We start from the raw sequence: 13,432 nt of genomic DNA on the forward strand, positions 1-13,432 counted from the left end.
CTTTCTCTTTCCTTTCTCCCGCCATCTTCGTTCTCTCTGCTTAGTTTCTTCGTCCTCTTAATCCTCCCTGCAGTCTCCTAACGAATTCCCTTTCGTGGGATCTCATCTTATAACTTTCTCAAGAACAACATAAAAATTCCGGCGTTATTCATTCATAGTTTGTCTCCGTTAATTTTCTCGTTATCTCTTTTATAAGGAAAGTTTTTCTCGTTCGTTTGTCAAGAAAAACGATGAAACAGCAAACTATATTCACTTACTCCAGTGATTTTGGAGAAATGAGGACCGTGATCTCGATTTTCCGGAGAAAATCCGCGGCGTGGAATTAAAGGTCAACGAAGCTTCATGACAAGAATTAGTATCATTTTAGTTCCTCGAATGCTGCCCCTATTGCGATATCCCGTGAGAAACATGACTGTGACATTGCGGAAACCCCTGAAGTTTTATCAGATATGTATTATTGCGATTACTTGTGAGTGAATCTAGAATTCTGATTACGTGTGTGACAATGTGTCATCAGAGAGTTGCCGATTAAAAATTGATCGCATCTGTTGACTATAATCTAGAAAATTTAGTCAGTATAAAACAAATGTGACAAAAAGTCTGATAAATGTAAAACAAAATGCTTCTTAGTGCGGTGTAAAAACAATGATGACGTAAACGTGGAAATCATAATAGCTCTTACTTAGATCGACTCTCTTAGATCATATACACCGGTGACTCAATCGAGGAATGGAAACGGGAGACTCGTGCCTTCACGACGTACGTCGCTGCGAGGAACGTGACGACGAAGTCATGACAGACCATTCGGAGTGAGCGACAAACGCCCGGCTACTTTTTTATCCTGACTGCTTAGCGGGAGAGACGACACGTGTGTGAAACAAATTGCCCGTGCGAGATAGAGGCGAAAAAAGAATGAAAGGAGGAGGATCGCAGATGTAGGACCACACGCTTGCATGACGATGAAAATTAGGCGATTCGTATAGATATAGATAAAAAAAAAACAGATAACTTTAGACTGAAAATTTACGAAAACTCTGGTTTAGAAGGTCGTGCATTATTTCCAGTTTATTTTTCGGTCGTAGGATGTCTCGGGATGTTCCTGTCTGGCAGCAGACAAAAACCGGTAGGAATGCGCTGATAAAAGTGCGATCGATAGAAAGAAAAGTCGCGATATCGTGTCTCTTCTTTTCCATGTCTCTTCTTTTGATTTCCGTTTCAACTGCTCGCGTGATGCATCTTGCACGTGAAAGCTGATGTTTGCGATGCGTGTCGACGCAGCTGTCAGGAGTCGACGTGGCGACAGCCACTGCCTCGATTCAACGGTCGGCAATGTAAATGAACGGGAGCATGCAACTTCGTTAACAGTTTATTATTTCGTGGTTAAACCCCGACAAACTTTTATTGCCTATCTACTATCGCACGTGGGCTCAAATAAAATGTAAGTTTCATTTAATAATGAGTTTTATTTTCATCTAAGGTATTCCAGCAATGCTGGAGACCTAATATTAGAGATATTGTACCTACTCCACATATTCTTTAATATTCATTAGAACTCCTTTTTTTTAAGTAAAGGCATCTTTTCTAAGATATTTTACTCTGTCTTCAAAGAAACAATTTGTCACCAATGTTTGTTCTATGCATAAATGCTTGTTTTGAAAATGATCGCGATTGTTCACTTGACGTGTCTGTGGATTGGAAGATGATTAACGACGACATTAAACCCACCACGAAATTAATCACTCTAGATCTTCTAAAAGCTTATTGAGCGAGGTCGACGAAACTTCGTTCTTATGCATGTGACCTTATTTGTCGCCACCCCAGCACTTCGTCTATTTTAAGTTCCACGGAAGCACGTGCGCACGAACGGAAAGGTCAATACCATAAGAGGGGACTCTGGGATCTGATACGCTATTGACATAATTACGTAATCGCCGTTATATATCATCGTTGACAAACCTCAAAACAGGAAGAGTCACTAATTACAAAAAATAATTATGTATAATAAATATCATGCATCTATATTTATCGCAATATAATTAAAAAACTGTCGAAAATATATGCGTTTCCTCAATGTTTCATAATATCTTTTGCGATTCGATAGCCGATCGACCCCTTGTTTGGTTAGACTACCTGGAAACCAAAACTTTATTCTTCACAGAATAGTACTTGTAATAGTACTCGTAGCTGAATCATCCACCACCCACGACGGATTGAGATGAGACGACGAGACGAGAAGATATTGAAGAAGACGAAGAGGAGTAAGAAGGGGAAAAGACAGAACGGAGGACGTTATTGTCGCTCGAGCACTTTACGCCAATTTGCAGACGCCGCGACGTTTTGAAAAGGATGTTCCTGATAATATGGAAAACGTTGAACTCGGCGGCTAAGGTCAAGTGAGCTAGTCGTTCCTCGCGCTAGTTACGACAGCTATTAGGATACGCGCATCATCGGTGAACGGAAAGAAGAGAAGATCTAAGTAAATAGACCTTGCTGGTCGAAAAGTACAACCGAAATGGATGAGACAAACGCGGTATTTTTATTTGCAGATTAATCTCTCTTGCGCGAAAAAATACTTTGACATGTAAAAAGATTAAAATATATCTATCTAATTTTTTAAAATAATACGTAAGGAAAAAACGTGAACTATTATAATGCACTATTGTAATACTTTAGCGTTTAAAGTGATCTTCAACTGAATTATAAGATACTTACAAATGTATTTTAATTGTTACAAATAAATTGCAGTCGCTGTTTTATGTGTTTATCGCGAGAACTTTTTACTTTCCGGAGGAATCCCTTCAAGAAACATAAAACACCGGGAGATTTTCACTTCGCGGAAATTTCTTTCATCGCTCGTATAAACTCGTAACACCCTTCGACGAGAAACCGCGATTTGTTCTGAGATACAGCCTTGGGTGGAGGTAGAAGAAAAAGAGGCTGGCCGATGGAGATTTCTTGCTCCAGTTGAAGTTTCTTTTCTACAATTGTAACTGCGTGTAAAAGCATGTCGAGTACGATCGTGGGAGAGATGAAAAGGGATATAATGGAGGAGCGCGGAGGTAGGAGAAAAACAAAAAGAAAAAAAAAGAAATCTTCCTCGCTATCTACAAAGTGAGGAATCGCGCGTAATAAGTAGCCTGAATGTGTCTGGAGAAGTCGAACGAAAGACGGCTTGTTATACTCTCGTTTCCGACGTTTTCTCTTTTTCCGCAAACGGCGTGGCAAGGAACGAGAGAAAGGCGGAGACGCAACGCGCCCGGGAAAATGCGTGGAACGTTTATGACTCTTGATGATAAGACGTTTCGCTAGGCTGCGCGAAATCGTGAAAAAAATTTGAGAAAAGTCTGAACGCACACGAGATGGATAATTTTTCTAACGCCGTCTTGAGTTGTCTTTCCATTGACTAATAAGGGATACGTATTTTCAAGTGGCTTCGTTATATTCTTATTTGCCCGTCAATGTTTATCTTTTATGAGGTGCAAGGAGGGCAACTGGAGGAAAGGAGAGGCACGGGAGGTGGCCGTATCCCGCGGGATAATAACCGGACGGAGGCGGATGTTAACTACTAGGCCCGCGTAGGTAGACTCACCTGAAATGATCGGCCAATTTAGTGCGACCGCTTATTATCGGTCGCAGAAAAAGCGGCGCGGAACGGCGCCGGAACGCGAAGCGAAGTAAACGCCGAACGGAGCGCACCGATATTCGAAATTGCTCGTTTCGCCGACCGCTGCACGCTTGTTCGCCTAAATATTCTCTCGCGTGTAAGATCGTTAATAAACGAAAGAATAATACACTCAACGCGCTATTTCTTTGCAATAAGATTCAATTTCATAATCTCAAATTCGATAAGAGTGCAGTATTTGAGACTGTTGAGTGATTGTTAAATATTTTTGTCATTAACCCTTACGCAAAGATTAAATTACTTTTGCAGTAACTTGCGAGATGTGGCAAAAAGTCGAAAATAAGCAATCGTCGTAAACGAAGTCAATGAACCGGGGAGAGGAAGGCAGATTCGAGTGTGGCGCGAAGATTTTACGAGATAGTGGCTGTTAAGAGCGCACGGTGCCGAATAAACTCTTGGGAGCTCCGAAAATTATTTCCGTCGTAAATCCTTCTTTTCCCCCGACGAACGTTTAAAGTCGTATTTCGTAAAGCGAAAGCGTACGAGTAGGCTGAAAACGAAAGAAGGTCAACTCTGTTATCGCATTCTTCGATTGAATTATTTCGACCGATTGGACATTTAAAATTTATAATAGCTCCTTATTTCACTGATTAAAATATTCTTCATGTTGCAGTTCTGTTCCGAATTCTGTCATGAACTATAAATCATTTAAAATGGGCTTGAATTAAATTATTTATGTCGTTATCTTAATCGAGATAAAAAAAACGAAGAAAATATGACTAATGCATAAAGTATACGATTTAAATAAAATAATGGAGGAAATCGAATCAAATGCACGTTTACATGAAAGCTTATGTCCTGAATGATTAATAATAGCAGTATTTAATGGGGATATGCATCTTGTTGGCTCATCGGAAAACAAAAGCTCTTGGGATTGCTCGCGCGTCTATGGCGTTAATTACCGTGGTAAAATGACTGATATCATCTTCGTAATCCGACCGAGTTGCCGCAAGGCGTGCGCGGTAAATTGTTTCTATCTACCGGAAACGCGCAAGCCTACTCGACGTCGTTGCTCTCAGCAATCGCGAGATCGCGCGAGATGGAAATTTCGTCAGTACGCCGTTGAGTAAATTGTCTCAACCATGTCAATTCGCAAATTGTCGTCCAGCGTGTCATCGCACAATCGTAATAAAACTGTGTATGATGCAAGAGATGTCTATTTATAATTTGGAAAAAATTAACACGCCTAAACGGAAATATATAATAATTCTATCAAAAAAGAAAAATTAATTCGATGCATTCCGTTGATTTTTATCTGAAACAAAGAGTTTCAAGTTTGACTAAATCTCTTTTGCAGCTGCCGTTAGACTTATCTGCAGACTTAATTATTTACGGTACTTTGTAATTAGCAGAGCGCGGCAATTAATGAATTCAAAGCGGTAAAAGCGGGAAGCGCTCTTAAGACAACGGATTTTCTTATCTATCATATTCACGGCGATAGGTGTGAAGAACGTAAAGATAAGATTACGACCTATCGCAAGGGGCCCACAGTGAGCCATGACAATGGTGATGTGCGGTCGCGCGACTTCCGGTTTCTGACACGTAGATGTGTAGATAATGTATACACTGCGCTTTCGAAGCGAGATAATAGACGTTTTTGCATACACTAATACGTTTCGTTAACTTCTCATTATTATTTACATCGACTAATGGGTGATTCCGAAGATTCAGAAAAAAGGAATTTTATGCGTGACAAGCTTTCTATGTCAGTGATCGGTCGATGATCGCGGCGACAATTAATTAAGGGCTGGACAATCGCGTGACCGGAAATACGAACGAGAACCACTATAAACGGCATCGTGCGTGGGCGTACTGCCGCGTTCGTAATCGCGCTCAACTCGCTCCTTTTATGCTGATAAAAAATAATATTAATGATTATCGTAAATAATATTCTTAAAATTATCGATAATACAATTGTAGAATAATTGGTGTTGCAGAATGTGGAACGCAATATAGCATATAAGATTCGAATTCCATAATTAAATCAGTGTTATATTTTTTGTCCTCATTTTATGAACAAAGTTTAATATAATAATCAATTGATATTATTTGGCACACACAGATTTAATAAAAATTCCACAATTATAATTTGTTAATTATAATTACACGTTACTTCGAGTATTGAAAGAATTATGCAGAGAATTGTGATAAAGAAATTATAAATTAAGAAAAATTTATATAGAAACTTTGTTTAATATATCGGTTTAGAATTAAAATAGATACGTTATATTTACGATAATAAGATTATAAAAGAAAAAAATATTAACGGGTTGAAAATTATTATAGCCACAAGAGGGTTATATTTATGAATAGATAATTACAAATAACGATAATAATGTTTAACTAATTCGATCTACATGTATAAATATATCTAAGATGTGATATAATACGTGTTTTCTTGTAGTAATATATCGAACGGGCTGTATCGAACAGGATGCAAGTATATATACATCAAGGCAAGGAGATGAGAGAGTCAAACACGAACTTTCGATTATACGCACTATAAATTTTCAAGCCACGCACCATTAACTCGCCGATAGCTGAAAATCCGGCTGAATCGATGAATCCCGGCAGAAGGTATAATATTGGTCGGTGAATTATTTCGCGGGCTACGTTGAGAGTCGTGAAGACATTTCCGATGTTGTGCAATCACATAGATAATTAGTAAGAAAAATTAATAACCAAGTCTAATAAGAATAATAAATTCCTATATCATTAAGATTCCCGTAGAAAAAGAGATTCAAGCTATTTCCTCATTAAGTGTAAAATTATAAAAATTTATTTAAAAAAAAAATTAATTTAAAATACGTGATTACGATAAAAGAATAATTTTATGTTTAAGTTAAAGAACGACCCTCAAGTGGTAATTACTAACCGCAGCAAAGTCAAATGGCAAAGATGATATTTGTACAGACAATACGTCGTAAATGAACGAAATTACATGCGACGCGCCATTAAAATGAAAATTGATAGAAAAGCGTGACTGACGGCTGCGAAGAGTAAATCGTTACTCGGGGTACATAAAGAAATCGGAGTAAGGATTAGTTCGTCTGACGATCGGATCGGTCGCTTGATCGAATCGAGATGGGCGCTCTTAGTTTTGCTCTTCCCTTCACGGTTCTTCTCTACCTGTTACCATTGCTGGTGAGTCTTCTTTTTGCTAAATTACACTGGTCGATGCAATAAGTCGCATTAAGTTTGGTTGTATTTTTCTCAGAACGCACATGATCTTAGAAAAGTAGCAACAAATGTAGCCGAACAATTGAACAACCTCATTGATATCATTGGCATACCGAATGAAATTCACGGAGATAACGGGGAAATCGAATTTGAATTTTTGGATGGCTCCTTGAATCCGTTGGTAGTATCGAGACCTATTAGCTCCATAAGAGACCCAACGAAACTAAACGTAGGTTTTCAAGCTAAAGTCGAATCGAAAAATCTTCCGTTAAGTCCCATTCGTGGAGACATTTCGACGAACGTCCAGCTTGCGAATCAAGCGAGATGGTCACAAGGTGCATTATCAGGCGAGAGTAAAGCTTCTAAAGAATTTTCGTCGGAAGAGGAATGGGTTAAGAGTTCCAGAGACGCGACGGAAGAAAACAGGAAGAACGCGACTTTTCACCTATACCTCCCGGATATTAAGGATACATTAAGAGATAAGTTTGCCAAAACGAGTATGCAGCTCGGATTGGACGTCGGTGTCACGTCGAAGAAGGACACGGACGAGAACGTGGTCTGGGTCGTTGATAATCGTTGGAGAGGGAGAAAAAATTACATCCGGCTCTGCAAGAGATTAACTGACGGATCGTCGAGTTTGATGCAGAAATTGCGCGGCAAGGACTGCGTGAAACTACCGAGAAGTGAATTTTATCTCGAGCCAAATATGAGGAAAAAGGACGACACGTTTAGGCTTGTAGGACTGAAAATTGGGACGAAGACTGGCAATGGAAAAGATTACAAGGATTTCGGGATCGGAAGTAACGAAATTAAACAGCGGGGCGGAGTAACGGACATTGTTGTCGAAGCTCCAATTTCAGATGTTTCGGCTAATTACGATGAATCAAGCATGAAAGTGGTTGATAAATTTGGAACGGGGCTGAACATCAAGATGATCGATGGTAGAATCGCTAACCTCTTGCGCGACGGTAAACTTTCGCTATCCGCGTCGACCGCGTTAAAAGTGTGAGAGAATTATGATTAACGATCGAATCAGCTTCTATTAACTTTGCACATAATTTAAATTTACACATATATATATATAAATGTATTTATGTGTGTACGAAAAATAAAAACAACCGTTACTTGTGCTGTTAAACACGTTTTAATTTGAAACTTCACGAGGAATATTTATGAAAGTATGTACGCGATATTATAACAGCAGCGTAACTTGCATTAGGGCTTACATATATATTTAAACGAGATTGGAGTTAAATGACACAGGCATTCAAACAAAATATTCGCCGTACAGTCGCAATTCGTTTAAAACCCGAAGCATGGGACTTTTAGCATGACATGCAAGACCTACCACCCTTTTATAATTCCACATTACCCTTCCCCGAAGAAAAAGGATTCCAGATCCGGTCCGAGGTCAATTCCCTCGACTTACACTCAAGGTTGGAGCGTGTGACACGGCCGTTAAGACACAATAGATCATTTCAAGCTGTTGTGGCATATAATTAATCTTAACAACGGCAGCCGCGCGCAGCACGGATATTCGCGGCGATTGGCGGCCTTCGCGTGGACAACCAGAACAAGATCTAAATGATTTTCCGCTTTTAAGCCTCCAATCTTGTCCGACGTCTTGTAATATGGTATGACGTCGACAGTTTATAAATAAATTGACGACGAGCGAACACGAGGATCGAAGAATCGCGAAAACACCGCGCTTGCAAATTGTTAAGAGTCGACGAGAGTTTCTTCGACACGAATGTGCGTATTGACTTACGCGTATTATATAATCACAGTATATCGGTCGATCCGAGCCAATAATTTGCATCCAACTGGAATATCGCGTCTGTGTGAGAATCGGGTGAGACGAGAGCCGCGCCGCTGGCAAGGATTACGTGATCATCTATTAAAGCGTATAGTATAGGACTCTATACAACGATGCAATACGAGCTATAGTTTGCGAAATATTGTTGCGCGAAACAAACTCGATCGCGATTGTGCCTCGTATTCCAATATCATCACAATTTACAATTAACACGATACGAGGCTGTTATCACAGATATCAAGAATTACTTTCACCGCGTTGCAATCTGTCCGCTATCTTCGAATGAAACAACTTGAAAAGTTTACGCTACGTTTCAAGCATTTCAATAAATAAAAACACGTAAATTAATCACGCCGCGCCGCGGTATGGCGTGGTTAAGAATTTATCAGCCGCAAAAATATAAAGCATCCGAGACTTTTATAACGCGTCATATATTCTGGCTATGCGCAAAAGTGATAAAAGCCGTGCAAGTGCCGGCGCGACGGCGACGATGTAACAATCATGGGGCAGAAGCCCAATCTGTAGGTCAATTCGCTTGGAAATTCATTTGATGGACAGAGCAAGGTACTTGTCCGAGATACTGAACCGATGTTTGAATTTAATTGCTTTTAGCCGAGCTTAATTCCAAACATATTAAAATACAATAATGCATGCGCTAAGCGCGTGCTATTTGTTCATAGACAAATATTTTTAATACTTAAAAAAACATGTTATTACATTGTATACTTTTGATGATGCAATCGGTCAAATTTTAAGCGTAATATAGCGAGAGAATTAGTCAGCATCGCCGAAAAAGGATGATGGTGGACTTCGTATATCTGATTTATAAGAATAGGTATTATAAAAAATTAACATAAAATATAATCATGACACCTACTTAACGATTTTAATTTTAATTGAAAGGGACTGCAAAGAGACTGTTGATCATTTATCTCTGTTACGGAGAGATGGAGTCTCTTCGATTTCGGGAAAGGAAAACTATGTCAGAAGGAACACGCGATTAGACCGACGCCGATGCGGCGATCTTGTATAATTATTATTTATGACGGATATTTCAATTCAACGCCGGAACCGCATTCTTTCGCTGCCACACGCTTGACGGAAATGCGAAATAAAAGGGGAAAGGGCGCGTGACAAACGTGAGAGCGATCCATGAACATTCTCGCATTCTCGAATGCCGCCGCGACGCGACGTCTCCCTCGGCGATCGATAAATTTAATTACGTACACATAGACACGCAGGAGCAACCATTCTTCCACGGATGGAGAAACTATGCCGAACGGGAGTAGTGGAGTAGGTACGCCATCGTAGTCGCGTGACCGCCTGACCAATGACTTTTCCTATTATTGTCCACGAAGATAATGATAAGATAACATGACGCGCGCGGCGGAACCGACAGGTGATTTCCGTTCTGTTTGATTCTCTATACATTTCTAATAATAGCATTGCACAGTAATTTAATGCAGCGGTAAGCTTACATAGTAGATACGAGAACACGAAGATATTTTAAAGAAATATAATTTACAAGTCAAAAATCAGATTTGTCGAGGCAAAAAGCGCGTTTCGCGAAAAAATACAGGGCAACCGACTGTGGTAGCATAAAATGATGTTATATTAAATTAATATAAAGGACTGTTTCATAATCAGAAGAGAGAAAGGGGGAGGGTTTAAACAAAGTTTTCGTAGGAACGCAAACTCGAACGCAAATGTGCAAATATCGCTAAAAATCGCGCAAAATCGTTTCGCACAGCTTAGGATACACATTGTGCAAAAATGATTCCGTTTCACAAGCGGCAAGAAAAATTATGGGAGACGCGCGCTTGTCAAAGAAACTCTCGAAATTCGTCGCATGGTCATTCGAATGTAATCGCTAGCAAATACTTGGTCGGTGTCAGAAACTCGTGGGAGATTGGAGTCTCGATCGCAACGTGCTCCGTTTGAGCCTCCATTTGACGTCAACTTATCGCGATACGAACTAAAATTTTGCGAACTAAGACGGGCCCGGCGCGCGGCGCGGCCTTCGGCGCGTATGAGACACGTCGCGAGCTGAAGCGCGCGCGCATGCACTCGACGTAGGCAGGTGGGCAGGTAAGGCCTGCCTACACGCGCGTCGCGCGGTCGGCTTATCCGCCGTCGTCCCACGGCGTACGGCCGTCTGGCCGGTTTTATGTAACACGATTCGCGTAATCGCGATCCTCCTTCGCTGGCGTGAACGACACCGGAGGAGGAACACGAGATTGCCTCAAAGATGGCCTCTCCCCGCCGCTGTCAAATTCGCGGCACCTGAGGACGCGCCGGGACGCGTGACGGGACGACGCCGCGGACGCGCCGTCCCGTTCGCTTCGAGTCTGGTCTCAGGTTAAATAACGATGTAGGTTGGCAGGTTGGCAAGTTGGTACTTACGATAACGAGGACGATGGTATTGGAGGAGTCTCCAGCGAGCAGCGAGGCCAGCGAGGCGAGGATTCCACCACCTGACGTGATCCCCGACGAGGAGCACCGTCCAGCACGAGCACCACTTGCCGCACGAGTTGCGTGCGCCGTTTGCGGAAGGGTTTTGCTTTGCGCCGTTGCGTTTGTCACGAGCGCGGAAACCGTTCGAGTGCGCGCGACGTCGCGCCGGGAGAAACGCGGTCACCGCCGACACCGTAAACAGCCGTGCGTTGACTCAACCGGGACACGGCGCGAGGCGCGAGTTCGATCGACCGCGATCAGTTGTCGTAAACACTGGTCGCCATGCTTGCCGAGGCACCTGTCAATACGAACGCGGCGCGTGGCGCCGCGCCATCTTCCGCGAGACGCCGTTGAACGTCATGACGTCGCGCCGACAGATGGCCGCATCGTCCCGATTCCCGTCGGCTAATATATCCGTGGGCTAATTATAAAGGATTCGCGCGCGCATTGCAACGGATATTATAAAAATTATGTATATTGAAAGTAACTTAGTATCGTTTCTTTCGTCGCGTATTTTTCAGCTTGATTATTGCTTTACATCGAAGCTTTGTCTATTTTTTTCGCGTATTGATCATTTTCTTTAAGTTTCGCAAAATGTAATGAAGTATAACAATAATTAATATTCTCCTTGATAGAATAACATAAGTAATAAATTTATTAACGATATTTTTGGTCATGATTGCTCGCGTAAATTAAAAATAAAGTAAAATAGACTTTGGACTTGTTACAATTACTAAGAAACATTACATAATAGTCACACGTTATACATTGTGAGAATTTCGTGTTATTGTACGCAAACCGCGAATGTTGCAAATGTAATTTCATGTCAAAAAGAAATATTGTATATAATTTTATTGTATATTGTCAAATCAATTTTGTAATACGTAACTCTTTTATAATGTTGTACATTATTGTAAAGTAAATTGTAAGAGGAATAAAATAAATTAATAAGTAATGACAGAAATGTGAAAGAAACGTGTTGTAAATAAAACAGGACCGCCGATCGGAATCGGCGGGGGCGGTGGAGGGCCTCTACAGGTTGACCTGTTTCTAGCGGATGTTAGTTAAAACCTGAGATAAGAACTAATATTTTTAATTTATAACTAAGAAAATACAAAGTCCAAAACGCATTTAATCGCAATGACATTCGGTACAAGCAGGACGGCCTTTAAAAATATTGCTTATATATAACTTTTCCTCGATACTGGTACCAGATTAAATAAAATTAAATTGTGCAGATGAAACCGCGCCATTTTTCAGATATAGCACGGACGCGCACCAAAATGATATTTTATCAGCAGTGTCGGAAAATGAACGTGGCTACGTAGTACCAATTTCGAAAATGGATGTACTGGCGCTAATGTACAGGAGCTTTCGACGGTCCCACGAAAAAGACCGGGATGACGGGATGGCCTCTCTCTGGTTTATACGCAGAAATAAAAGAAGAAATTTATCATTTAAGTAAGTCGAATCAATAACGTGTTTTGTCATGAAAATCGCAACAATTTCCAAATAGTCTTTCCATATCTTGCCGATTTGAATTTTACAGTGAGAAAGTAGCAGCGAGACGCGTCGATGTGTTATCCATTAAGCGATCGGCCATATTGTTTCGTGCTGCGTTGGTCAATGCGGAGTCGGAGTGAAGCCGCTCCGCGTTTCTCGCGTTTCTCCTTCTCTAAAACGTCGCGAACGGCTTGAATGTACGCCGAGGGTGTCGAATGAAGTGCTGGGAAATCGTCGCGTTAATCGGCGTCGCGTTAATTTGCGCTCGTCAACCGTATTTCCGCGATGTTCGTATCCGCGGGAGTAGTGATCTCGAAGAAAGTGAATCGTTGAAGGCTTCCACCCGAAGTTGACGCCGACCGAGCAGCGAGCAACAGTGCCAATGTAGCTGGTAACAGCTGGTAAGTAGATTTAGATCTTAATATTGATTTCAACCAAAATTCGACTTCATTAATTTAATCGACAATTAATTTGAGAAGCGGAATTGTTTGCAGCAAGATTTCTAACCATATAATTCGCTGCTGATATAACCTCTAATTTTTCTTTTTATATATGTCAAACAATACAGATTTACTCAAACTGCAATAATGTTACAATTACTATATTTTATCTGTGTTGAAATTTTGTTACTTGACAAAGTAATCGTCGATTAAAAAAAATTAATCGAAAAATTAATTCGGTCAAACTCATCCTTGGATACAAGTGCGATACCGATATTGATTCCTAAATTTATTCGCTAATAAGCGAAGGGCGATGCTTATTGCTAGCGCAAAGTTCCTTTTTGCATTGGAAATTAA

General features: G+C 40.8%; 3 protein-coding genes across 3 annotated transcripts in view; 2 read left to right on the forward strand and 1 right to left on the reverse strand.

Annotated features, from left to right (window-relative positions):
* LOC112454534 (focal adhesion kinase 1) overlaps positions 1-11,415 on the reverse strand; it is a 46,595-nt gene extending 35,180 nt beyond the window's left edge. The window contains exon 1 of the mRNA XM_025015996.1: positions 11,082-11,415. The gene's annotated coding sequence lies outside the window, so the exon portion shown is untranslated. The remainder of the gene's footprint in view (positions 1-11,081) is intronic.
* LOC112454591 lies at positions 5,438-7,871 on the forward strand. The gene is made up of 4 exons (XM_025016082.1): positions 5,438-5,562; positions 6,087-6,346; positions 6,525-6,826; positions 6,900-7,871. Exons 3-4 carry the CDS (start codon positions 6,767-6,769, stop codon positions 7,869-7,871), a joined length of 1,032 nt encoding a protein of 343 aa, XP_024871850.1. The 5' UTR covers positions 5,438-5,562; positions 6,087-6,346; positions 6,525-6,766.
* Positions 11,416-12,780: 1,365 nt separating the features above from the next.
* LOC112454587 (apoptosis-resistant E3 ubiquitin protein ligase 1) overlaps positions 12,781-13,432 on the forward strand; it is a 63,374-nt gene continuing 62,722 nt past the window's right edge. The window contains exon 1 of the mRNA XM_025016074.1: positions 12,781-13,036. The gene's annotated coding sequence lies outside the window, so the exon portion shown is untranslated. The remainder of the gene's footprint in view (positions 13,037-13,432) is intronic.

Source organism: Temnothorax curvispinosus, unplaced genomic scaffold (assembly GCF_003070985.1).
Source record: "Temnothorax curvispinosus isolate PA1 unplaced genomic scaffold, ASM307098v1 QBEX01005133.1, whole genome shotgun sequence".
Lineage (NCBI taxonomy): Eukaryota > Metazoa > Arthropoda > Insecta > Hymenoptera > Formicidae > Temnothorax > Temnothorax curvispinosus.

Bases quoted from the DNA above. Each gene is read 5' to 3' on its own strand.
- LOC112454591 (XM_025016082.1), top strand. From the start codon at position 6,767: ATGGGCGCTCTTAGTTTTGCTCTTCCCTTCACGGTTCTTCTCTACCTG. The intron at 6,827-6,899 runs GTGAGTCTTCTT...TATTTTTCTCAG, and splicing joins TCTACCTGTTACCATTGCTG to AACGCACATGATCTTAGAAA.